Source organism: Chiloscyllium plagiosum, unplaced genomic scaffold, assembly GCF_037043375.1.
Source record: "Chiloscyllium plagiosum isolate Xiang-an unplaced genomic scaffold, Cpla_swu_hap1 HiC_scaffold_8, whole genome shotgun sequence".
NCBI lineage: Eukaryota > Metazoa > Chordata > Chondrichthyes > Orectolobiformes > Hemiscylliidae > Chiloscyllium > Chiloscyllium plagiosum.
In genome coordinates, this window is record NW_028270146.1 from 96,630,487 (window position 1) to 96,657,331 (window position 26,845).

At 42.7% G+C, this 26,845-nt stretch overlaps 1 protein-coding gene across 2 annotated transcripts in view; it reads left to right on the forward strand.

Annotated features, from left to right (window-relative positions):
* The window catches only part of drc7 (dynein regulatory complex subunit 7), a 100,203-nt gene that overhangs the window by 27,549 nt on the left and 45,809 nt on the right, over window positions 1-26,845 (forward strand). For both annotated transcript variants that reach the window (XM_043698240.2, XM_087990142.1), the window contains exons 5-9: window positions 3,568-3,762; window positions 16,116-16,274; window positions 18,416-18,634; window positions 20,312-20,431; window positions 26,529-26,601. In XM_043698240.2, the coding sequence (XP_043554175.1) occupies window positions 3,568-3,762; window positions 16,116-16,274; window positions 18,416-18,634; window positions 20,312-20,431; window positions 26,529-26,601 (766 nt within the window). The remainder of the gene's footprint in view (window positions 1-3,567; window positions 3,763-16,115; window positions 16,275-18,415; window positions 18,635-20,311; window positions 20,432-26,528; window positions 26,602-26,845) is intronic.

Below are 26,845 nucleotides of genomic sequence, written 5' to 3' on the forward strand. Positions count from 1 at the left end.
GAGATTGCTGCACCTTTGGCGATGATCTTTGCATCCTCGCTGTCCACTAGAGTAGTACCAGATGATTGGAGGGTGACAAATATTCACGAAAGGCAGTAGGGAGAACCCTGGGGATTACAGACCAGTCAGTCTTATGTTAGTGGTGGGCAAATTATTGGAGCGGTTTGTGAGAGACAGGATTTATGATTATTTGGAAAAACAAAGCTTGAATAGAGATAGTCAGCATTGCTTAAAGAGGGACAGGTCATGACTCACAAACCTTATTAAATTCTTTGAGGATGTGACAAAACACATTGATGAAGCGAAGCATGAGGTCCACTGAAGATGTTACCTAGTAAGGTAACGAAACGTCTGGAAATGACCCTTTCAGCTTAGCGAGCAAATCTACATCCAAAACATTGATGAAGGTTGAGCAGTGGCTGTGGTTTGTATGGATTTTAGCAAGGCGTTTGGTAAGGTTCCCCATGGTAGTCTCATTCATAAAATAAGGAGGCATGGGATACAGGGATATATTTGGCTGTCTGGGTACAGGATTGCCTGGCACATAGAAAATAGAAGGTGGTAGTAGATGGGAAGTGTTCAGCCTGGAGCTCGGTAACCAGTGGTGATCCGCAGGGATCTGTTCTGTGATTTCTGCTCTTTCTCATTTTTAATATAAATGACTTGGATGAGAACGCAGAAGGGGGGTTAGTAAGCTTACCAATGACACAAAGGTTGGTGGAGTTGTGGAGGGCTATTGTAGGTTGCAGCAAGACATTGGTAGAATGCAGAGCTGAGCGAAAAAGTGGCAGATGGAGTTCAACTTGTAAAAGTGTGAAGTGATTCATTTTGGAAAATTGAATTTGAATGCAGATTACAGGGTTAAAGGCAGGATTCTTGGCAGTGTGGAGGAACAAAGGGATCTTGGGGTCCACGTCCATAGATTTCTCAAAGTTGCCACCCAAGTTGATAGCATTGTTAAGAAGACATATGGTCTATTGGCTTTTATTAACAGGAGATTGAGTTTAAGGTCCGCAACGTTATGCTGCAGCTTTGAAAAGCCCTGGTTAGACCTCACTTAGAATATTATGTTCTGTTCTGGTTGTCCCATGAGAGGAAGGATGTAGAAGCTTTAGAGAGGGTGTAGAGAAGATTTACCAGGATGTTGCCTCGACTGAAGGACATGTCTTATGAAGAAAGGTTGAGGGAGGTCTGGCTTCTCAGAGCCATCTCAAAGAGATTCATATATAATAAGTGAAAGACTGTGGCTATTTCTTTATAGGTGAAAATGCCTACTCATTTTGCAGGCAGCAAAGAGATAATGACTAGTTCCTTCATGTTGGTCAGAGTTAGAAGGACTGCCTGCTCTTCATCAAACATGGGCATGGGGTTTTTAGCATCTATTCCACAGCGCCTTCTCAGTACTGTGTTCTAGTGTCCACCTAAATCACATGCTCACATCTTAGGCTAGCAATTGATCTCAGAATCTTCTGGCTAAGACAAGTGTGCTGTCAATTGAAGTTGAAACTTTATTGCTGGAACAGCACAGCAGGTCAGGCAGCATCCAGGGAACAGGAGATTCGACGTTTCGGGCACAGGCCCTTCTTCAGGAATGAGCAGAGAGTGTTCAGCAGGAGAAGATAAAAGGTAGGAAGGAGGGACTTGGAGGAGGGGAGTTGGAAATGTGATAGGTGGAAAGAGGTCAAGGTGAGGGTGATAGGTCGGAGTAGGGTGGAGGCGGAGAGGTCAAGAAGAAGACTGCAGGTCAGGAAGGCGGTGCCGGGCTGGAAGGATCCGGCTGAGACAAGGTGGGGGGAGGGGGGATGAAGAAACTGGTGAAGTCCAAGTTCATCCCCTGCGGTTGGAGGGTTCCCAGTCGGAAGATAAGACGCTCCTCCTCCGACCGTCGGGTTGTTGTGGTTTGGCGGTGGATGAGTCCAATGACCTGCATATCCTCGGTGGAGTGGGAGGGGGAGTTGAAATGCTGTGCCACAGGTTGGTTGGGTTGGTTCGTCCGGGGGCTCTCTGCTGTCAATTGAATCCAGTTCACGTAGCTTATCCTACCTACAATTACTAAATAAGAAGATCAGATATAGCCTGAACGTCAAGCAAAATGTTTCCAACTCTTCCCATTCTTTCATGTTGCACAACGTAAGAATTTACCCTCCAATACTTGCACCAAGTAACATCTATTCAAAAATAAGCTTTAGTTGTGAGCTATGGCAAAGTATTTGATTGATTAGGGCAATGCAGCCAAGAGCCATCTTCAGCTAACTTTCTTTGGTTTTCATTTTTACTAGCAGACATCACCAGATAGCAGTCAGAGGGGTGATTTCTTTCCTCCCATGAGGAGGAACGCTGAAACTGATTGCAGCACCCTTACTTTCAGATCACTTAAGTAAAGACTGACCCAGTATTGGACCTGATATCTTTCTGGCTCAGCTTCACATTGGATAGCAAATTTGAGTCACTCGGGGAAAGTGGTATTGTCATTTTTAAAAACATGAATTCAAAACAAGTATTTTATTGTGGAACTATTCCAAATTTCATTATGATTATTGCAGCTATTTACTGCCAGATACTTATGAAATTACCTCAACGTGCATTTGAGAGGACAAGTAGGTCAAATCAGTGTTTTCCAATCTCTAGGGCCAGTTCTCAGACCAGACGGTTAACTGAATTGCTGCTGAGTTTGTAGGCAGTTGATTGTGGGAGTCATTAGCCCTCTTCCTCAGGTCCATCAGTACAGAGTTCAGTGATTCAACACTAATTAGTCTTTTTAACTTAATTTATCTTTTATATCAAACTGATACACTCTCATATGAGTTGAAACGATCCCACAACACTGAGCAGAGGAGTTCATCTGGTGTCTCAGCTGCCACATATTTTATAACCAGCACATAAAACAGATGGTCCAACCTTTAATTTCCATGTTGATTATGATAGCTTGCAACAGCTAAAATACTGTATTGATTGCAGAGTCCATTGGGACATTCCAAAGTCATGAAAGGAGCAATGTTAAGTTCTTTTTAACTCGGAGATGCTACAAGCATGGCCAATGGTTATGTTAAGCCATTTCAGTAAAAGCCCATAAAAATAGCAACACTCACAAAGAGAATAGTATGTGAAGGCTGTTCTGAGTCTGGTACAACAAGCATCGTTTTAACCGGCAACTTACGAACCAGCACTCCAATAAACCAACAAATTTACTGCAATATCATGACCTCGGCAATGTCCAAGTCATCAGTTTAGGGTGCGAGTGAGAAGGTCTGTACCTTATTTAAGTTTTATTTAAGATAGAGTTGCAATACTATTTAAGTGATGTATTCTGTAAATAGTGGTCCATTCTATAACTGTATGTATACCCCCACAGTACCTTTCTGTTACTTAGTGTGTGTTTTTACATTGATTATGTGGACCTCTTGACTGACCGGTACACTCCTAGGTGCCAGTTATTAAAAAGCTTGCTGTTGGATGCGTAAACATCAGTTCAACCAGGTATTGCATGTGGCTTGACTGACAGTTTATGTGATTTTACTTTTGGTTTTAGATGTACTTTGAACATGTATATTTTTCTCTCCCCGACAGCCAGAATACTTATTTTCCCCAACCACCTTCCTGAAACGTCAGAAGGGAAACTGCTTTGATTTCAGCAACCTGCTCTGCTCATTACTGATTGGCACGGGATACGATGCATATTGCGTCAGTGGATATGCTGTCAAAGAAATGTGTCTGGTGGATGAAACAAGGGAGATCTGTCCACTGCTGAAAGAAAATGATCAAGTGAGAAAATAATTTTGCACAGTTAAATATCCTAACCTCTGGCTGTACTGCTGGTATCAGACTGGAAATATTTTATAGCAGGTCAGCGAGAAGCATTCCAGCCAGGTTGAAGCTGTTCTACCATGTGCAAGGAATATTTAATATAAGACCATAAGACATTGGAGTGGAAGTAAGGCATTTGGCGCATCGAGTTCACTCTGCCATTCAATCATGGCAGATGGGCATTTCAACTTAAATACGATAGTGTAATGAGAGCCATACTCTGTATCTAACATATATCATAACCAAACAAAGACGGTTTTATGCAAAAGTGTAATGGGAGGTTCATGTTGTGCTGATCCATGCTGTACTTAGTTTTGGAGTATTTGATAGGAAGAGTACAGGTACCTTTACTGTATTATGGCACAGTGGCTCAGTGGTTAGCCCTACTGCCTCACGGCGCCATGGACCCAGGTTCCAAGCCTTGGGTGACTGTGTGGAGTTTGCACGTTCTCCCTATGTCTATGTGGATACCTGCCATGTGTTTTGGTACCCTCCCACAGTCCGAAGATGTGCAGGTTAGGTAGGTTCGATAAAATGTGGAACTGGAAAAAGCACAGCAGGTTAAGCAGCGTCAGAGGAGCAGGGAGTCGACGTTTCAGGTCAGAACCTTTCATTGGGAGAGTTCCGACATGAAACGTCATCCACACTCCTCTGATGCTGCTTGACCTGCTGTGCTTTTTCTAAATCCATACTTTATTGACTCTGACTTTCCAGCATTTGTAGTCCTCACTATCTCCAGGTTAGGTAGTTTGGCCATGCTGCATTACTCCATAGTGTCCAGGGATATGCAGGCTAGATGGATTAGCCATGGCAAGTGCGGGGCTATGGGGGGGCCTGGGTGAGATGCTCTTCAGAGAGAGACACTGCAGACGTGATGGGCCGAATAGCCTCTTTCTACTATTCTATTTACTCTAATCTACTATTCTAGTGATGCTATTACTAATCTATAGTTTTTTTTCTAACTCTGCTGCACAGTATCTGATGGTTTGATATAACGTTGTAGAGGGAGCTTTGTTCTATGGCTGCTCTTGATGTTAGGGCTAATTAGGATAGTGCACTGGAAATAAAGCACCACTATTACCAAAGTATTCACAAAACTTAACTATTTTATAAAGTGCAGAAACTTCCCCAATTTATTTGACTTTCAGACCCAGGTTGATAGAAACCACTGACCTGGACTCTGTACTGAACAAGAAATTAGTACAGGTAATTAGACTGTAGCTACAGGTAAATACTTACAAACTGTCAGAATATAATACCATGGTCTGAGCGTGCCTTCCATGCATCCTCACCTTTACGTTTCTATACAAAGGCAGATTTCTTGTTGGTTGCCACCCACTGACACTTTTCTGTGTTGTTGCATTGTCATCTTTGTTGTTGATTCACAGATAACCCTTTTACTTCACATTATAGCATTGTAACAAAAACATAGAGTGCTGGAGAAAAACAGTAGGTCTGGCAACATCTATTGAGAGAAAAACAAAGTTAACATTTCAAGTCCAGTGAGCTTTCATTAGAACAGTTAGGAGCAGAAGATATCCTGGGCCCTCGAGGGTACTGCAGCCCATAAACATTTCAAAAGACCCTGGTGAGTTGGTATATTCACAATATCTGCAAACAATGTACCTTAGAATTATGTTCAAATCATTTACTTGAGATGATCTCACAACATCACCTAAGATTAGCTGAGATGTTAAGAAAAAGGATTGGCTGAGAAATTGCAGGTTGGATGTATGCCACAATTTGGCCCTGTGTTAAAGTTTACATTGTTGTCCTCATACATCACTAGATAGCTTCTCAAAAATCAGCATTGAAAAATGCATTGTAGTTCCTGCTGAGTCTACCTAAACATTGCAATTAATTTGTATGTAAACATGTTACATATTAAGAGGTTTATAAAGTTATTATATTTTGGGATTAGAGCTTTAAATTTCAGGTAAATGAGGGGAGCTTTTGACTTGTTTCACAGTGTGTCTGACAATATGTTTGGATAATTCGATTGTCAGAATTCAAAGGATGACTCAAATTGTTTTAGTGAGGAGAAAGTGTGAAACATTTACACCTGGCGATGATGGCAGCTGCCTCTGAGTTTACAATGAATACATCCTGAGTCCTCCAAAGTCCCAGAAAGGTATTGTAGGTATCAGGTTGTAAGCTGTTGTGTCGTGAACTGGTAATTTTACTTCTCAGATGAAAGGGAGTTGGAGTCAAGGATATGATATTGCTACCTATTTTCTAACTATGTATAAGGTTAATTTGTTTCATACTGCCAGGGGAAGAGAGCAAAGGAAGTCATTTTCAAGATTGGGTTACAGGCTTCTCAAAAACTCAATGACGATCAACAGAAAAAAGTTTTATGTGATCAGAAGGATTGGGAGGGAGACAGTCAAAGAAATGCATCTTGGAGCTATCTAAGGATTTCAGGAGATTCATCCTGACATTGCTGTTGGGCGAAGACCAGCAGAGCAGCAATTAGTGCTATTGATGCATCTAAAGAATTCTCTGAAAACTGTAAAAAGACCCTGAAGATCATCACTTGAAGTTACTACTCAACAAAATGAAGATTTGGAAACCTATTGGAGGTTGGGAATATTCTAGAAGGTAGGCATTGTGACACTCCCTGGATAGGTGACACACGTCTGGATGATTTATCTTTGTTTACAAATGAGCTGGACATTAAGCGAACTCTTTTCCTATTCAGGAATCTGGCTGGATGATGCCATGCAGCTTTGAGCGCTGTATGTGCTGTTGATTGTCCCACAAACCTGAAGGAACACAGCGATGACTCCAAATTTGATAGCTCAAGCACCGTGTCTCTCTGGGTTCAATTTGAACTGGACAAACTGCATTGCTTTCCTGTAAAGGGTATCACTGAACGTATGCCAGCATTTGTGCTGATTGAGAGATGTAGAGGTACTCTTTTCAGCTTTGAAAAGAGCCACTGGCGAAGAGGTTTTGTGCCCAGTATTCAGCACAGGTGTAAAGCTGCCTCCTAAGCAATGTGCCTCAGATCTGCCTGCAGAAGGTGGCAGATGTAGGTAACTGCTCCAAAGAAAAACAACCCCAGCCTATCTGGTCTCATAGTTTTAAAAGCTAACTCTTACGGAACATCCTGGTGAGTGTTAGTGTCCGTGACTGTCAGCAATCTACTATCTTCATTAGTCACATTACTAGAACCCTACCTCTAATGTGAGCCAAACTAGAAACAAAATGCTGGTATCAGTAAAAATGACCATGAAGCTGTCAGGTTATGTGAAAAACCCAGTCTTTACTTCATCCGGCCTACATATAACTCTGTTTCCACAGTAATGCAGTTCCCTCTAAACTGATATGGAGGTGCCAGTGTCAGACTGGGTTGGACAAGGTCAAAAATCACATGACACCAGGTTATAGTCCAACTGGTTTATTTGAAAACACTAGCTTTCGGAGTGCTGCTCCTTCATCAGGTGTTAGTGAGACAGGAAGACCTTAGACACAGAATTTATAAGGAAAAGATAAAGTTATACAATTCATGTGAACAAATTGAACATGCATAAGATGGCTCTTAAATCTTTAATCAGTTAGAATGAAGGTGCAGGTTGATTCATATGCAAATCCCAGAATTTCTTTCAAGTCACTGCCCTGAGACAGCTTAAGGTGCTATCAGTATAAAGGAGGTGACACCTGCAGTCAGATAATATATTTTAGGCTAGAGGTCTTGTTCAGAGTCTGTCTGTATCTTCTATTTCCCAAGTAGGAGTTTATAACATGCCACATTAACTGGCTGTCTACAAATTGTGTGAACGATTTGTGTGTGTGTGCGGCGGGGGTGCAGGGAAAGGGGGTAGAGAGAGTGTGTGTGTTTCTGTTTGAATTTGAGAAGAGAGTGTGTGCGAGTGTGAGGGAGTCTATACATCTGAGAGAGAGAGTATGTGTGTGTATGTGTGTGAGAGAGAGAGGATTTGTATGTGTGAGTGGGTGTGTGTGTGTGCATGAGAGAGAGGGTTTGTGTGTGTGTCTGTGTGTGTGTGTGAGAGAGAGAGAGGGTTTGTGTGTGTGTGTGAGAGAGAGAGGGTTTGTGTGTGTGTGTGTGTGAGAGAGAGAGGGTTTGTGTGTGTGTGTGTGAGAGAGAGAGAGAGGGTGTGTGTGTGTGTGCGTGAGAGAGAGAAGGTGTGTGTGTGTGAGAGAGGGTGTGTGTGTGTGAGAGAGACAGGGTGGGGGTGTGTGTGTGTGTGTGTGAGAGAGAGGGTGTGTGTGTGGGAGAGAAAGGGTGTGTGTGTGTGTGTGTGTGTGAGGGAGAGGGTTTGTGTGAGTGTGTCTGTGTATGTGTGAGAGAGTGTATAGTGTGGTGGGGTCACCTGTAGTGTGATATGAACCCATGTGAGTTTTCCCATGAGTGCCAAACTTGGCTATCAGCCTCTTAGGAAACATTGTATTGTTGTGCACCCTGAAGCCCACCTTGGCGGTTGTTTACTCAAAACTCCAAGGTTGAATGTCCTTGAACTCTAAACTGATCATTGAAATGATCCAGCAAACAAGTTGTTTTCACAAGTCTGAACATTCACTTCCTCCACTGCCAGCATACTGTGGCTGTATTGTGTGTTATCCAAAGGATGCCCTGAAACAACACACCAAGGCTTTCAGGAAACCTGGAACCTGCAATTGCAAATACCTAGAAGGTCAAAGCAGAAGATGAATAGAAACAGTATTTCATGCAAGTTTCTTGCCAAGTTACTCAAGTTACTGACTTGGACTGTGTCACAATACTTTAACTATAGTTAACTCAAATTCTTGAAACTTACTCATTAATAGCAGTGTCAAAAGTCACATAACAGCAGGTTATACTCCAACAGGGTTGATTGAAATCACAAGCTTTCAGAACGCTGCTTCTTCATTAGGTGAAGTGAAGAGAAGCACACAGGCGGAGAGATCAAAAGGTGGTGTGAGTAGAGAGTCACCAGGCTTAATAACAAGTCTGTACAGGCGATCAAAAGTGTCAGGCGCTGTGAGTAAAGTGTCAACAGTTGGATAGCAAGTGAAGGGATGACCAATGATCTGATTAATTGAGGCAGAGGGATAATGACAAAAAATAAAAATAAGATGGTGCTGCAGACAAACCAAATGGCTGGAATAACATGATAGGTATAAGAGTCGCATGCTGAAGGTCTAAACAAAACAGCAAGTAATCCAAAACTGTATAAACTAATTAAGGTAGAGAGAGATCATAACACGTACTTCTCGCATAGGAGATTTCTACTGCCTTCCAAAGATACACAAAGTCAACACACCTGGACGCCTCATTGTATCAGGCAATGGGACTCTGTGTGAGAACCTCTCTGGCTATGTCGAGGGCATCTTGAAACCCATTGTACAGGGAACCCCCAGGTTCTGCCATGACACTACAGACCTCTGACAGAGACTCAGCACCCATGGACCAGTCGAACCAGGAATATTCCTTATCATGATGGGTGTTTTCGCACTCTACACCAGTATCCCTTATGATGAAGGCATAACTGCAATAGCCTTATTACTCAGCGCCAGCAACTACCAATTTCCAGACGCCATCCTACTTCATCCATGACTATAATGTCTTCACTTTCGACAATCAGTTCTTCATGCAGACATATGGAACAGTCATGGGGACTAAATTTGCACCCCAATACACCAACATTTTCATGTACAAGTTCCAGCAAGACTTCTTTGCTGTGCAGGACCTCCAACTAATACTATACATCAGATACATAATGACATTTTCTTCCACCCATTGTACAGACTTGTTATTAAGCCTGGTGACTCTCTACTCACCCCACCTTTTGATCTCTCCGCCTGTGTGCTTCTCTTCACTTCACTTATGGCAATGAATCACTGAAACAACTACACAATGATATCAACAAGTTTCATCCTACCTTCAGACTTACCATGAACCACTCTTTAGTATCTGTCTCATTCTTGGACACACGCATCTCCATTAAGGATGGACAACTCAGCACCTCACTCTATCACAAGCTCTCGGATATCCTCACGATGCTGCTTTTTTCTAGCTTCCACCCTAAACATGTTAAAGAAGCCATCCCATATGGACAAGCCCTATGTAAACACAGGATCTGCTCAGACAAGGAGGGACACAATAGACAGCTAAGGATGCTGAAAGACACCCTCATAAGAACAGGATATGATGCTCAATGCCTTGATCATCAGTTCTGATGTGCCACAGCAAAAAACTGCAAGAAGACAAACACAGAATATGACCGATAGAATAATCTTCATTGTCCAGCACTTGACCGGACCAAAGAAACTATGCTATGTCCTTTGCAACCTTCAAAATATCATTGGGGACAATGAACATCTTGCCACGATTATTCCTATGTCTCCACTTCTCACCTTCAAACAACCACCAAACCATAAACAGACCATTGTTTGTACCAAGGTACCCATCCTTCAGGTCAACATCAACCACAACACCACTATGGCAACCTCTGCAATATATGCCAGATCATTGACAAGGATACTACCATCACATGTGGGAACACCACCCACCATGTACATGACAGATATTTACATTACTCGGCCAATGCTGTCTACCTCATATGCTGCAGGCAAGCATGCCCCGAGGCTTGGTATATTGGCGAGAGCATGCAGACGCTATGACAATGGATGAATGGACAGCTGCAACAATCACCAAACAGGAATGTTCCATCCAAGTCGGGCAACACTTCAGCGGTTAAGGGCTGAAGTAAGCATCCTTCAAGGCAGCCTTCAAGATATACAACAACACAGAATTGCTGAACAGAAACTGATAACCAGGCTCTGTACCTACGAAGACAACGTCAGCCGTGATCTTGGGTTCATGTCGTGCTACATGTAACCCCACCATACTGTTCTGTGTCTGCAAATTCCTCCTTATCATCCTGCTTTAACACCATCACCTTGATAACATGAAATGATCTCTCTAATTAGTTTGTATAGGTTTGGATTACTTCTTACTTTGATTTGATCCATGCAACTTTCTTATACCTATCATGTTATTCCAGCCATTTGATTTGTCTCCAGCACCATCTGATTTTTAATTTTTTGTAATTGTCTCTCTGCCTCAATTAATCGGATCAGAGGTCATCCCTTCACTTGCTATTCAACTTTTGGCACTTTACTCACATCATCTGACACTTGACCACCTGCAGAGACTTGTTACTAAGCCTGTTGACACTCCACTCACACCATTTGTATGATCTTTTAATGTCTCTGCCTGTAAATTATGTGCTTGTGTGCTTCTCTTCACTTTATGAGTCTTATGACATTGCTCCATCAGATAGATATGTACAGCACGGAAACAGACCCTTCAGTCCAACTCATCCATGCTGACCAGATATTCTAACCTAATCTAGTCCTATTTGTCCAGATCCCTCTAAACCCTTCCGATTCATATACCCATCCAGATGCCTTTTAAATGCAGAAAGGTCCCTTTTGTATTTTTCCCCTCTCACCCTAAACCTATGCCCCTAGCTCTGGACTCTCCCACATGGGAAAAGACTTTGTCTATTTATCCTATCCATGCCCCTCATGATTTTATAAACCTCTACAAAGTCACATCTCAGCCTCCGACATTCCAGGGAAACAGCACTAGCCTATTAAATCTCTCCCTATAGCTCAAACCCTCCAACCCTGGCAACATCCTTGTAAATCTTTACTGAACCCTTTCAAGTTTCATAACATCCTTCCCTTAGGAAGGAAACCAGAATTGCACACAATATTCCAATAGTGGCCTAACCAATGTCCTGTACAGCCACAACATGATATCCCAACTCCTATAATCAACGCTCTGACCAATAATGGAAAGCATACCAAACAGCTTCTTCACTATCAAATCTACCTGTGGCTCTACTTTCAAGGAATTATGAACCTGCACTCCAAGGTCTCTTTGTTCAGCAAAACTCCCCAGGACTTTACCATTAAGTGTACAGGTCCTGCTCTGAATTGTTTTTCCAAAATGCAGCAGCTCGCATTATCTAAATTAAACTCCATTTGCCACTCCACGACCCATTGGCCCATCTGACCAAGATCCCGTTGTACTCTGAGATAACCTTCTTCGCTGTCCACTACACCTCCAATTTTAGTGTCATCTGCAAACTTACTAATTACACCTCCTATGTTCACATCCAAATTATTTGTATAAATGATGAAAAGCAGTGGATCCAGCACCGATCCTTGTGGCACTCCACTGGTCACCGGCCTCCAATCTGAAAAATAACCCTTCACCACCACCCACTGATTTCTACCTTCAAGCCAGTTCTATATCCAAATGGCTAGTTCTTCCTGCTTTCCATGAGATCTATCCTTGGTAACCCGTCTCCCATGAGGAACCTTGTCAAACGCCTTACTGAAGTCCATTTAGATCTCACCCACCACTCTACCCTCATCAATCCTCTTTGTTACTTCTTCAAAAAACTCAATCAAGTTTGTGAGACATGATTTCCAATGGGCAAAGCCATACTGACCATCCCTAATCAGTCCTTGCCTTTCCAAATACATGTAAATCCTGTCCCTCTGGATTCTCTCCAACAACTTGCCCGTCATTGATGTCAGGTTCACTGGTCTATAGTTTCCTGGTTTTCCCTTATCATCTTTCTTAAATAGTGGCACCACGTTAGCCAACTTCCAGTCTTACGGCATCTCATCTGTGACTATCAACGATACAAAAATCTCAGCAAGGGGCCCAGCAATCACTTCCCCAGCTTTGCCAGAATTCTAGGGTATACCTGATCAGGTCCTGGGAATTTATCCACTTTAATGCATTTCAAGACATCCAGCATCCAGTAATATGGATATTTTTCAAGGTGTCACCATCTATTTCCCCACATTCTATATTTTCCACATCCTTCTCCACAGTAAACACTGATGCAAAATACTTGTTTAACATCTTCCCTATCTCCTGCTGCTCCACACATAGGCTGCCTTGCTGATCTTTGAGGGACTCTATTCTCTCCCTAGTTACCCTTTTATCCTTAACGTATTTGTGAAAACCCTTTGAATTGTCCTTCACCCTATTTGCCAAAGCTATCTCATGTCCCCTTTTAACTCTCCTGATTTTCCTCTTAAGTATACTCCTACTGCCTTTATACTCTTCTAAAGATTCCCTGAAAGCTTGTGATTTCAAATAAACCTGTTGGACTATAACCTGGTGCCATGTAACTTTTGACCTTGTCCACCCCAGTCCAACAGCAGCACCTCCACATCACTAATAGCAATATAGGATTATCTTCAGCAGATGGACTACACAGGTTCATAATGAGCTGAAAATGTGTTGCTGGAAAAGTGCAGCAGGTCAGGCAGCATCCAAGGAACAGGAGAATCGACGTTTCGGGCATAAGCCCTTCTTCAGGTTCATAATGGCCAATTTTCACAGGCAATTGGGGATGAGCAAATATGTTATGATCCAGAGGAGCTGGTGTTGGTCTGGGGTGGACAAAGTTGAAAATCAAACAACATCAGGTTATCATCCATCAGGTTTACTTGGAAGCACTAGCTTTCAGAGCACTGCTCCTTCAGGTGGATGTGGAGTATAAGATCGTAAGACACAGAATTCATAGCAAAATATTACACTGTCATGAAACTGAAATGATATATTGAACAAACCTGGATTGTTAAGTCTTTCCTCTTTTAGACAGGGTTGCAGGTTTCGGTTCATTAATATATAAATCCCAGAACTTCTTTTAAGTCACGTTCTCGAGATAATTTAGGGTTGTATAACAAAAAGTGACATCTCAGCTCAGACAATGCATTAAAGATGTGAGGTTAGAGTCTGTGTGTATCCCAATTTTGAGTCTGACTGCTCCTGAGTCAGAATTTGCAAAATATTACTTGTATTGACTGCCTGCATTGACTGCCTACCGATTGTGCATTTTTTGAGCAAATAGAATGTATCTGCAAAAATAATTCTGCAAATACAAATTCACCCCATAGACTGATATGTGTGTGTGCATGCCCGAGAGAGGGAGAGAGAATGCGTGAGTGGTATGCATTTGAGTCTATTTGGACCTCTCTGGAGGGCCACTGCCCTGGGCATGTATGTTCCAACTGGCAGGGAATATGTGAATGCCAGATTCATCAGCCGCACGCACAGAGTAGAACAAAACATCACCTGATCACAATGCAATGCCATCCAAAACCAATTGCAACATTGTCATCAAACCAGCAGAAAAAGGAGGAGCCATCGTCATTCAGAATAGAATGGACTACTGCAAGGAAGTGTACCGACAACTGAGCAACCAGGAACACTACAGGCAACTACCGGCCAATCTGACCAAAGAACCCGTGAACTAAACACATTGATCAAGTCTTTTGATCCAGTCCTTTAAGGTTCCCTACGCACTGTCATCCCACGTACTTCTCGCAAAGGCGACTTCTACTGCCTTCCAAAGATAAACAAAGCCAACACACCAGGACATCCGATTGTATCAGGCAATGGGACCCTGTGTGAGAACTTCTCTGGCTATGTCGAAGGCATCTTGAAACCCATTGTACAGGGGACCCCAGGTTCTGTCACGACAGTACAGATTTCTTCCAGAAACTCAGCACCCATGGACTAGTCAAACCGGGAACATTTCTCGTCACAATGGGCATTTCAGCACTCTGCACAAGCATCCCCCAAGATGACCCTTCATTGTCCAGTATTTCCTGGGAGCTGAAAAACTACGCCATGTTCTTCACGCCTGGAGCACATTATTGATGAGGATGATCATCTCACCAAGACCTTCCCTACTTCTCCACTTCTCACATTTAAACAATTGCCAAAACTTAAACAGATGATTGTTCACAGCAAACTGCCCAGCCTTCAGGACAACATCAACCACAACATCGTACAACCCTGTCATGTCAACCACTGCAAGATGTGTCAGAGTGTTGACACGGATACCATCATTACCTGTGGGGACATCACCCACTGTATACTCATGTGACTCAGCCAATGTTGTCTATCGCATACACTGCAGACAAGGATGCCCTAAGACATGGTACATTGGCGAGACCAAGCAGACACTACAACAACAAATTAATGTATACCGAACAACAATCACCAGAGAAGTGTGTTCCCTCCCAGTTGGGAGCACTGTACGCTCTCTCTCACACACACACACGCACTTAAATATTCACACACTCACGCAGACTCTCTCTCATACACACAGTCTCTCTCATACACACACATGCCCCCAAGCATACATCCTGTCACAGGCTTATACTCCATCACACCCACACACACACTTTACCAAGCTTTCACACACGCAAGCACACACTCTCTCTCATGTGCACTCAGACTCACATGCACACACTTTCTCTCTCCCTCTCTCATGCATGCAAACCCACTTAAAGTCTATGGGGTAAATTTGTATTTGCAGAATTGTATTTGCAGATACATTCTATTTTGCTCAAAAAATATACAATCTGCAAGCAGTCAATCCTTGTAATATTTTGTGCATTCCACTTTGGAAATAGAACCAGTCTGACTCAAGATTTGGATGCAGATAGACTCTGACCTCACACCTTTAATGCTGTGTCTGAATTGAGATGTCACCTTTTGTTATAAAACCTTATGTTATCTCGAGAAGGTGACTTAAAAGAAGTTCTGGGATTTACATATTAATGAACCGAAACTTGCAACCCATTCTAAAAGATGGAAGACTTAACAATCCAGGTTTGTTCAATATATAATTTCAGTTTCATCACATTGTAATCTTTTGCTATAAATTCTGTGTCTTATGATCTTATATCCACAACCACCTGATGAAGGAGCAGCTCTCCAAAAGCTAGCGATTCCAATAAACTGTTGGACTATAACCTGGTGTTGTGTGGTTTTTAACTTTGTCCAAATATATGTTGGTCTTTCAGTGATGCTAAAGCTCTGTAAATGGGTCAGAACAGAAATCCTATCAGTTGTGTGGATAAATGCATTTAACAGCACTGAGCTTTATAGATCAGGGAATGCTCAGCTCACTCTTTCATTCTGTGCTACTGTGAGCAACACATCATTGCATCAGTGTTTCATGACTCAAGAGGGACCAAAACACACTGATATCCTATTCCCTAGCTGAAAACATTTGCTGGAAATGTATTCATGTGCAGACATGGGCATAAGTGCACTGTGATGCTTCATGTGGTTATATAGCTTGCCAGCACCATGGGCTCATAACAGGATGAGACGCTAGAGCACTGTGCAATCCATAAGCCATCAGCTGCTGTGAATGTGGAGAAGGAGTAATTATGAACAAAATTGACAAATGCTATTTTCAGTCAGCATGTTGTCATCAGTACTTTTATTATACACACATTTTTCTTTTCAAAAGATCAATAAAGAACAAGAAAAACCACCTGTGAAGAAATACTCGGTGAAACCAGTCCGAGAGTTAAAGAGCAAATTTGAAATGAAACAGGAAGCACGCAGGCTGGCAGAGGAGAAAGCAGAAGAGGAAAGGAAGCAGAAAGAACTAGACTATTTGGCAGACGTGAGTCCCATTAGTTAATTCTTCTGTTTATGTTTGCATCGAGTTGACAAATATGGCGCTGGAAAAGCACAGCAAGTCAGGCAGCATCCGAGCCCTTCATCAGGAATGTGTGTGTATGTATGTGTGTGCAGGGGTGGAAAGGTAGCTGGGAAGGCAGGTGGGGTGATGGTGATAGGTCGGTGGGGAGAGTAGAGCAGATAGGTGGGAAGAAAGATGGATAGGTAGGACAGATCAAGAGGGTGGTTCGAGTTGGAGGGTTGTTTTGAGGTGGGGGGAGGAGAGACTTGGAAACTGGTGAAGTCGATGTTGATGCTGTGTGGTTGGAGGCTCCCAAGGTAGAAGATGAAGCATTCTTCCTCCAGTCATCGGGTGGCTTGGATTTGGCGGTGGAGGAGGCCCAGGACTTGCATGTCCTTGGTGGAGTAGGAGCGGGAGGTGAAGTAGTAGGCCACAGGGCGGTGGGGTTGTTTGGTGTGTGCATCCCAGAGATGTTTCCAAAAACGTTCCACGAGTTGGCGTCCTGTCTCCCCCATCAGAAGAGACTACATCAAGGGCAGTGGACCAGTAGATGAGCTGTTTGGATGTACAAGAAAATGTCTGCCAGATGTGAAAAGATCCTCTGGGGCCTTGGACCAAACTAAAGAATGGATGGATTTTGGTAAAGATAACCCAGACTAGGGAAATCACTGCTAGAACATAACAGCATGAAAAATAGGAGTAAGCGTGAAGTACATATTCTGTTGAGCCTGCTTTACCAGTCAGTTGGATCGTGGCTGAAGTTTTGGTTTCAATTCAACTTTTCTCCCTCTCACCGTAGCCATTAATTTTCTATGCCCAAAAATATGTGTGCATTGATTTTAAAGACAACAGTCCCCCTGTATCCGTAGGGGATACATTCCAGGACCGACTGCAGAAGCCCAAACAGTGGCTAGGAATGCACCCATTTATTTAAATGGGAAATGTACCTTCCTGGTAGCCTCCTGGTCCCTGGTTCTGGAACATTCCCATTTTTGTGTTCAGGCCACAGTAGACTCCAGGTAAGTGAAACTGCAGTAACTGGATCCGTGGATACGGGGGTCGCCCTATTTTTAAAAGGAGGGAGCATCCACCACTTTGTGGGGTGGGCAATCCCAAAGGTTCGCAACCTTTAAAGTGTGAAGAAAATCTCATCTCCATCCAAAATAATTGGTCCCTTCTCATGATACTGTGCCCCTGTTGTCTAGATTCCCCAGCCAGAGGAAACTACTTCTCAGTAACCTGCTCATCGAGCCTTTTCATAATGAGATCACCACTCATTTTCCTGAAGTCCAGAGAACACAGCCCCACTTTAAGCCCCTCCTAATTCAGGGACAAATCCAGTGAAGCTTTGCTGTACTGCCTCTAAAGCATGCATGGATAAACAGAAACTGTTCTAAATACTCAGCAAATCTCTTTAGACAGCATTAAATGTACTTGGGAAAACCTTCGGCCTTCATTAAAGTTTGGCCGCTGTCTGGAATTCCATTTTGGTCTGCTGACTGGGTGGAGTTTTAAGATGAAATTCTAAAACTTCTTGATTAGTTGGGAGCGGAGGGATAGGTCCAAGTCTAGATGCACCTTGGTGAGATGGGTTCAGGTAAACCACTTTAGACAGGCAGGAGACTGGAAGAGCACAGCAAGTCAGGCAGCATCGGGAGGTGGAGAAGTCAATGTTTTGGGTGTAACCCTTCTTCAGGACTGGGGGGTGGGTGTAAGGGGAGCTGCAGATAATGGGGTGGTGGGAGCAGGGTGGTGAAGACAGGTAGAGGGTGCAACCTGATTGGTCAATGGGAGGAATGAATCTGGTGGGTGGCAGTGAGGAGTGAAAGGCAGGGGGATTGGGCTGCGAAGGGAGTCTGGGGATGGGAAGGGAGGTTATTTGAAATTGGAGAATCAATATTGAGTCCTCTGGGTTGTAGGCTGCCCAGGTTTTGAAATTGGAGAACCTAATGTTGAGTTCTTAGCTACCACTGCTGCTCCATTAGTTGATGAGCTGAAGTCTTTTGCAGTTTGATACTGATCTTTGCTATTGGAAATCCTAATGCCCTAAGAGGAAAATAAGTCATTAGGTAATTAGAATTCAAGGAAGGCAAATGTGTATTAATCATATTCTCTTATTTTAGCTCAAGATCAAAGGAACGCATGATGTCATGCATGGTCTGCGGGTGCATTGTTGGGTTTTGGTGCTTTCAGGCAAAAGGGAAGTCCCAGAGAACTTCTTCATTGACCCTTTCACAGGAAACAGCTATGAAACTACTAATGAAAGATTCTTGGGAATTGAGAGCATTTGGAACCATCGTAACTACTGGGTGAACATGCAGGACTGCAAGTTTGGTTGCAAGGTATTCTTTTCCAACTCTAAAATCAACCTGCGAATGCTAACTTGTGCAAGTTACCTTCTCTCCCAGTGCACCCATGCATCTTCATCAATTGTCCCCTTTACATCCAGTGGTATCAGGTAGTCCCATGCCACACGTGCTGATTATGTCCAGTGACTTGTGATGCATATCACCCTTTACCCCCAGCCTCCAAAATCCAAAACAGTGTCACCTACTCCTGCTCTGTTGTCTTTTCACTTTCTTACAAACCATATCCTTGTGTGTTCCTATATCGAAGTGTGTTCAAGCAATACTACACTTGGGAGCTCTCTGCTCATTTGGGAATTGGAAAATCACTTGGACCAACATTAACTAAATCTATTGTCAGCCTTCAGTCCACCTGACTCTATATTATTTTCTGCTGAAGGTATCAGGACTTTGTGCATGGGTTGGAGGAGGGGGAAGGGCATAGTTTTGATTCTGGGCACATGGTTGGAATTGGAATTTAATCTGATTATTGCTTTTGATTTTAGTCAATTGCTTATGTTAAATTCTTGTTAAATTTAATGTAGTCTGCTTTACACGGGTTAGGTTGGCTTAAAAATACCATATTTTAACCAGCACAGTCGACAGGCCAGGTGTTCCGGCATAATATCTTGCTCATGGCCAAACCTTCTCCTGCCAGACCTTATCCTCTGCAGTTGGGCTGCATCTCCCTTGACACAATGATTTGAAAGTAGCTGGATATTATGAGGAAAAGGAAAGACATTGTTGCTGAGCTGTGCGGAGGGGAAGAAAGACAGTGAATAGAGCAAGTTAAGCTTTTCATTCACATCAAAAAAGGGAAAGTTCAGTGGGAGAATCTGTGGGCATCTCACAATAGTCAATGGCAGAAGACTTGCTCCAAAATGACCAAGAATAAAGCAGTTGTGCCCACCAGTGCTCTCCAATTTGACCCAATAGATATTTCGGGATCGATAATGAGTTTGCATTGGTTAGGTGTATTGGTGACATTCAGCTGCTCCATGCCCGTGGACCAGTCATTTCTCTCCCTTGATGTCCTCACCACAGTCTGGTTATATTCTGATCAACTTATGAACAAATGTGCTCATCCCGAATAGAATTTTAGACAAGGCCAGTCCCAGAATCTACATTTGCTGCTGTCGTGATCAGTTTCTCTCCCTGCCTCTTGTTCTCATTCCCAGGACATCCAAGCTTAAAATTTTGATGTCATCCCAATTTCCCATCAACATTGTAGTAAATTAACTCTTGGAAGCCTGACTTGTTTCAGGCAGGCAGGATGCTGTTCTAAAGGGATAGAAAAGAGAATTCTGCTAGTAATTCTGCTGCCAGCTTCCTGCTTTGTTTTAAAACGTGTATTGTTCAAATTCATCTTTAATACGCTCTGTATCTTATCGTTTGGATTTCCCAACATCCTGTCCCAGACCTGTCATTTTCCAACCTAATAGAGAAAATGTAAAATGCCAGCCCCTATGTCTGATGTGACCTGTGAAATTCCTCAGGGTCTCTCCACTTTCACAATGTTTGCAGGGACCTGATGGATGGACTTGTGCCTGAACTTTTGCTGAACTTGTGCCTGATTTTCAGTGACGGAACCTGAGAGACCCTGAGAAAATTCTCAGTGAGTATTCCTTTGTTGATATATGCAATAAGTGATTGTGTTATTCTTTTTTTCTCTAGAATGTTGTCTTTGACCTCGGTGACCCTGTGAAATGGGAGTATATGCTGCCTGACTCTGATAATTCGCAAATTGTCCTCCCTGAATCCTATGACTACCTTGTGGACGAGGTGGATGATGATGTGAGACCTGATTGATAATCACGTAGTTGATAGTGTTAGTTAACAAGATCGCAAAATTTTGTTAATGCAGAGCAAGAGTAAGTTCTCTTTCCTCATTTCCTCACAGTGCTAACTTGCAAGCTACAGGTCTATGGAGGCAACCACAGCTAACTGCAAATCTTTATTCAAATTTTAATCAGGTGGTTTAGTTCTGATAGGTCAAGGCATTGCCATGGGAGATGTACAACAAAATGATAGTCACTTAGCTTTTTCAATTGAATTAGGCATAGTATGCGTGCACGTTCTGTCTACAAACAGTAGTTGTTGAATGAATGCTAATGCAACAGTTTAAATAATTTAAAGCATTTATCACTCTCCACTATTTTTCAGTTTAGATCTGCTCAAAGCTCTAAACAGTTTCCAAAATTAGATGTGATTCTGTGATTGTACAATATTTGCTAAATAATTTTGAATGTGCTAAGAATTATGCTGACAACCAGTTTAATATTTTCCTTTGGTCTTGTGTGTGGTACACTTGAATGAACTAGAAACGACATGTTTTAATACAGAGTGTTTTAATTTTTGCACACAAAAAAATATATACATGCATTGTGCCTGGTTCAGCTGAACAAGGCTTTGACCAACCTGTCTGCTTTATATTTAGAACTTGGGTTGTTTTTAGAACAAATAGAACTGTTGAGAGCATTCAAAATCTTTGAATCTGTTCCATGAATGTCAGTACCAAGCCAAGCCTGCATGTGTGAGAACTCCATTGGATTATAAGATGCTTCATTCTTTTTGATTTCACCTTGCTACTGAGATTTGCCTCATCGAGGATACTGTGTGATTGGTCAGAGTGGTGGCACGAAGGAGGCATGGGTTGGCCTGTAGTGGGCAGGAGTTGGAATGGAAAACCACATGAGTACTTAACATTGAAAGAGGTGAGAATTGGAGGGCCTAGTAGCTTCTAAAGGTCCAAGAGAACTAAGGTAGGCCTTCTAACTAGCCCACTTTGGCACCCATCTGTCCCAGTGGCTATCTACAACCAGTTTTCCGAGTCAGTGGACCTGATTCTATTCCACCTCTAGTTTTCAAAATGAAAATCTGGTGTAGTTGGGCTCAGGTGTATCAAGAGCCCGAGGCCTTTGATCATTGTTGCTGGTGACTTAAAGAACATGTTACAAAAATACCATGAACACGTCATCTGTTCCACCAAAGGCATGAACATCTTTAACCATTGCTGTATATCCATCAAAGATTCCTACCTCTCCATCTGCCATCTGCATTTTAGAAAATCAGATCACAATATTGTGCTCCTCCTCCCAGCTTACAGACAGAAATTGAAGAGTGAGGACACATACAGAAAGTCGTGCAGTGTTGGTCTGAGGCAATGGAAGGACTTCTATTGCTTAGAGACGATGGACTTGTCCGTATTCAAAAACTGAGCAGCCAACGTAAACAAATATGCCACTACCGTTACAGACTTCACTAGTAAGTGTGTAGAAGACTGCTTGACAAAGAAGTGAATCTGAATGTTCCCCAACTGGAAACTATCGATGAACCGGGAGATCAACTTCCCCACTGAAGTCCAGATCTAAGGTGTTCAAGTCTGGCAACCCTGACCTGTACAGGAAATCCAGGTACCACCTTCGTCAGGCCATCAGAGACGCCAAGAAGCAGCACTAAGCTTGGACATGACACCTGACTTTTATGGCAAGCCTTAGACAACATAATGGGCTACAAGGTGAAGTCAAACAGAATCGTAGGCAACAGTACATCCCGACCCGATGAGCTCAATACATTCTATGCTCACTTTGAACAGAAAGTCAATGAAACGATGTCACCTGTCCCAAGAGCCTCAGATGTACCTGTACCCAAAGTCACCACTGCAGACGTTACATCCGACTTCTTGAGAGTGAATCCATAGATGGAGTCCTCGGCCATACATTCATATCCTGTGAGGACTCGCCCCTTTTTCTGATCTGAACTCCCCATCTGCTTCAAAAAGACACTAACGTCCCGATGCTAAAGAAAAATCTGCTACTGCCTGGTGGCTCTGCCCTCCGTAATTATGTCGTGCTTCGAGAAGTTAGTCATTGTTCACTTCAGTTCCAAATTGTCTTGATTCTTTGCAATTCACCTACTGGTGCAACAGGTCCATGGCAGATGCCATCTCTCTGACCCTACACTCATACCTGGAACACCTGGATAACTAGATACCTAAGTCAGGTTCCTACTTATTGACTACAGCCTCACCTTTAACACCATAATTCCAGACAAGGTCTTCTCTAAATTCTCTAAGACCGAGGTCTCGGCTCCTACCTCTGTAACTGGGTCCTCGATTTCCTGATGCATAGACCACAACCTGTAAGAATAGATGACAATATTTCCTCCACCACAATCCTCAACAAGGCTGGGTGATCAGCCCCCTATTTTACTTCTTATACACTCATGACTGAATGGCCAAATTACACCCCAAATCCAATTGCAAGTTTGCTGAGGACACAGAGTTGTAGGTCGGATCTGAAACAACAATAAGACAGAGCATAGGGAAAAGATTGAGGGCTTCACAACAAGGTACAAAGACGACAATCTCTCTATCAACATCAGCAAAATGAAGGAGCTGCTCGTTGACTTCAGAAAGCAGAGTAGAGGGCAGGCACTTGCCTGCATCACTGGCTGAGGTGAACGTGGTTGAGAGTGTCAAGTTTCTGGGAGTGACGATCAACAATCTGGCCTGGTTCACTCTAATTGACACGACAGTTAAGAAAGCACAACAATGTCTCTACTTCCTCTGGAGGCTAAGGAAATTCAGCATATCCACAAGGACATTCTTACCAATTTTTATAGATATACCATAGAAAGCATCCTATCTGGATTCATCGCAAATGCTTTTCCCAAGACCGCAAGAAACAACAGAGAGTCGTGAACAACAGACCTGTCCATCACACAAACCAGGTGGAAGTGGGTACTGCAGATGCTGGAGATCAGAGTCAAGATAAGAGGAGCGCTGGAAAAGCACAGCAGGTCAGGCAGCATCCAAGAAGCAGAAAAATCGATGTTTTGGGCAAAAGCCCTTCATTAGAAATTCCTGATGAAGAGCTTTTGCCTGAAACGTCGATTTTCCTGCTCCTTGGATTTTGCCTGACCTCTAATCAGCCTTCCATCCACTGACTGTATCTGTAATTCCTGCTGCCTTCAAAAGCAAACAACATAATCAAAGATCCCTCCTATGCCGGCTATACTCTCTTCAACCCTCTTCTGTTGGGCACTAGATATGAAAGTTTGAATACATGTACAAACAGATTCAAGAACAGCTTCTTCCCCGCTGTTATCAGACTTTTGAATGGACCTCTCAAACGTTAATTCTGATCTCTCCTTGCATTTTCTCTGAGACTGTAATACTGTATTTTGCACTCTGTTCTACTACCCTGATGAACGTTGTGTGGTACGATCTGCTCATACAGCATGCAAAACACCACATTTCACTGTATCTCAGTGGATGTAACAACAACAAAGCAAACTCCTCAGACTCTCTGAACTTAGGATTGTCTCCCAAATTAAGAAATTTCCTGATTTTAGCTACCTGCTGCACTGGCGAAAATCCAGCACTCATCTTTTTTTTCCAGAAAAACTATCCCCAGCCTTTTTAATCTTACTAAATAGTTGCTTTTGTGATTTTGTTATACTCATGGATAACCATTTTGTACTTTCTCCACTGCTTCAGCATGTTGTTAGTATTACAAAGACCAAAGTACTCCAAAAGTAGTCCATCTAGGGTTCTTTGACTATTTACTGTCACCTCCCTTGCCTTTATGTTCCACTCCTCTGGAAATTAACCTCAGAGCTTTGAACTTTCCATGGCTCAATTTGCATTGCTACTTTGTGGTTTATACATCAAATGTCTGAGGTCTTTTTGCTCCTCTGTGCCACTTAGCTTAATACCATCCAACAAATACCTTTTCTCCTTACTCTTGCAATCAAAATAAATCACCTCATACTTTGCAAGATTTAACTTAATTTACCATTACTCCACCCATCTGTGAGCATCTTTAGATCTTCCTATTGTTTAGTGCAACTCTCCACATTGTTAGCTATAACCCCTAACTGGGAATTGCCTATGATAATATTGACACGATATCACCAAATTTGATTCAAAATCTTTTAGGTATATGGCGAACTCAGGTGAGTGGGAATAGGTGGGAGCAGGAAGGAAGGGCTGCGAGAAATTTGCACACGCAGCAGAGTAAATGATGGTCTCAACAAGATATATAACAATAGCATAGAGCTCTCTGAAGGGGCTCACACTTGATGGGCCAGTTCCTAATCCTCTCCAGCAAACATGACAGAGACATAGCTGTAGGATGATATAGATTGGGAGCTAAATCTTGAAGGATACAGGACAATTACGAGGGATAGGATGATAGGAGCAGGTGGAAGAGTGGAACTATTGGTTAATGGTGATATTAGCACAGTAGAGTGGGATGAAGTAAGTTTAGGAAACTAGGATGTGGAAATGGTTTGGGTAGTGAGAAGAAATAAATGAGAAATCACTTGTGAAAGGAAAGAAATTTGGTATGCTTGCCTTTACTGGTCAGAGTATTGAGTACAGGGGTTGGGAGGTCATGTTGTAGCTGTACAGGACATTAGTTAGGCCACTTTTGGAATATTGCATGCAATTCTGGTCTCTTTCCTATTGGAAGGATGTTGTGAAACTTGGAAAGTATCAGAAAAGATTTACAACGATGTTGCCAGGGTTGGAGGATTTGCGCTACAGGGAGAGGTTGACTAGTCTAGGGCTGTTTTCCCTGAAGTGTCGAAGGCTGAGGGGTAACCTTATAGATGTTTATAGAATCATGAGGGGCACGGATAGGATAAATAGACAAAGTCTCTTCCCTGGGGTGGGGGAGTCCAGAACTGGGGGGGTATAGGTTTAGGGTGAGAGGGGAAAAATATAAAAGAGACCTAAAGATCAACCTTTTCACGCAGAGGGTGGTCCGTGTTTGGAATGAGTTGCCAGAGGAAGTGGTGGAGGCTAATACGATTGCAACACTTAAAAGGCATCTGGATGGGTATATGAATAGGAAGGGTTTGGAGAGATATAGGCCAGGTGCTGGCAGGTGGGACTCGATTGGGTTGGAATATCTGGTCGGCATGGACAAGGTGGACTGAAGGCTCTGTTTCCATGCTAAATGATGATAGCTTATCCAAGAGGTAAAGGCACAAAATGTACTCTGTGTGGGGGATTTAAATGTCCATCACCAAGAGTGGCTCAGCAGCAGCCCTGTTGATTTTTTTGCCAGTCCTAAAGTGCGTAGCTGCTATACTGGGCCTGTAGCAGGCGATGAGGGAACCAACAAGAATGAAAGATGTACTTGACCTCTTCCTCACTAACCTTTCAGCTGCAGTTGCATCTGTCCATAACAGTATCAGTAAGAGTAACCACTGCATGTCCTGCTTTCTCATTAAGAGCATCCTCCATTGTGTTGTGTGGCACTATCATCATTCTAAATGGGACGGACTTTGAACAGATCTAGCAACTCAAGACTGGGCATCCATAAGGCACTGTTGCCCATCAACAGCAGTAAAATCATACTTCAACATGATCTGCAACCTCATGGCATGGCATATCCCCTCTCAACCATTACCAACAAGCCAGGGGATCAACTTTAGTTCGATGGAGAGTGCTGGAGGGAATGCCAGGAGCAGAACCGGGCATACCTAATAATGAGGTGTCAACCTAGTGAAACTACCGAACAGAACTACTTGTGTGCAAAACAGCATGCGATTGAGCTAAACAATCCCACAATCAATTAATCAGCCACTCGCCATCCTGACTTTGAAACATATTGCTATTCTTTCACTGTTGCTTGTCAAAATCCTAGAATTTCCTCCCTACGAGCATTGTGTCTCTATCTACAGCGAGTGGACTGCTGTGGTTCTTGAGGGCAACTAAGCATAGCCAATAAATGCTGGCTGGCCAGTGACACCTATGCCCCAGAGAAAAAAAACTAGTGGAAGAACTCAGTGCTGAGTGTTGACATCAGCTAAAAAGAGAATTGTAAAATTTGTGCAACAAAATTAAAATTATTGTGCTTACAGATCTCTCTTTTTATAGGATGAAAAGGAATTGGAAAAGATTTTTGACATGCCTCCTTCGTGGGTACAACCAATTGTTATTCCTGCTAAAGGTAAAAGGACCTATCTTCATTTCTAATGTTACAGTTTTGCATATTGTTCCTCAAAGTAAAGATTAGAACTAGAAAAAGATGAATGAAGCAATGAAAAAAATAGTCAGCTGAATTGAATTACTGACACTGGTTTCTAAGGCTTAAAGTGATAACAGTACATTTGCATTTATAAAATGAAATAAAGAACTTGAATTCAAACACCAACTTCATTCAGTCTTAGCAATGTTATCTATCACAGGCAAAG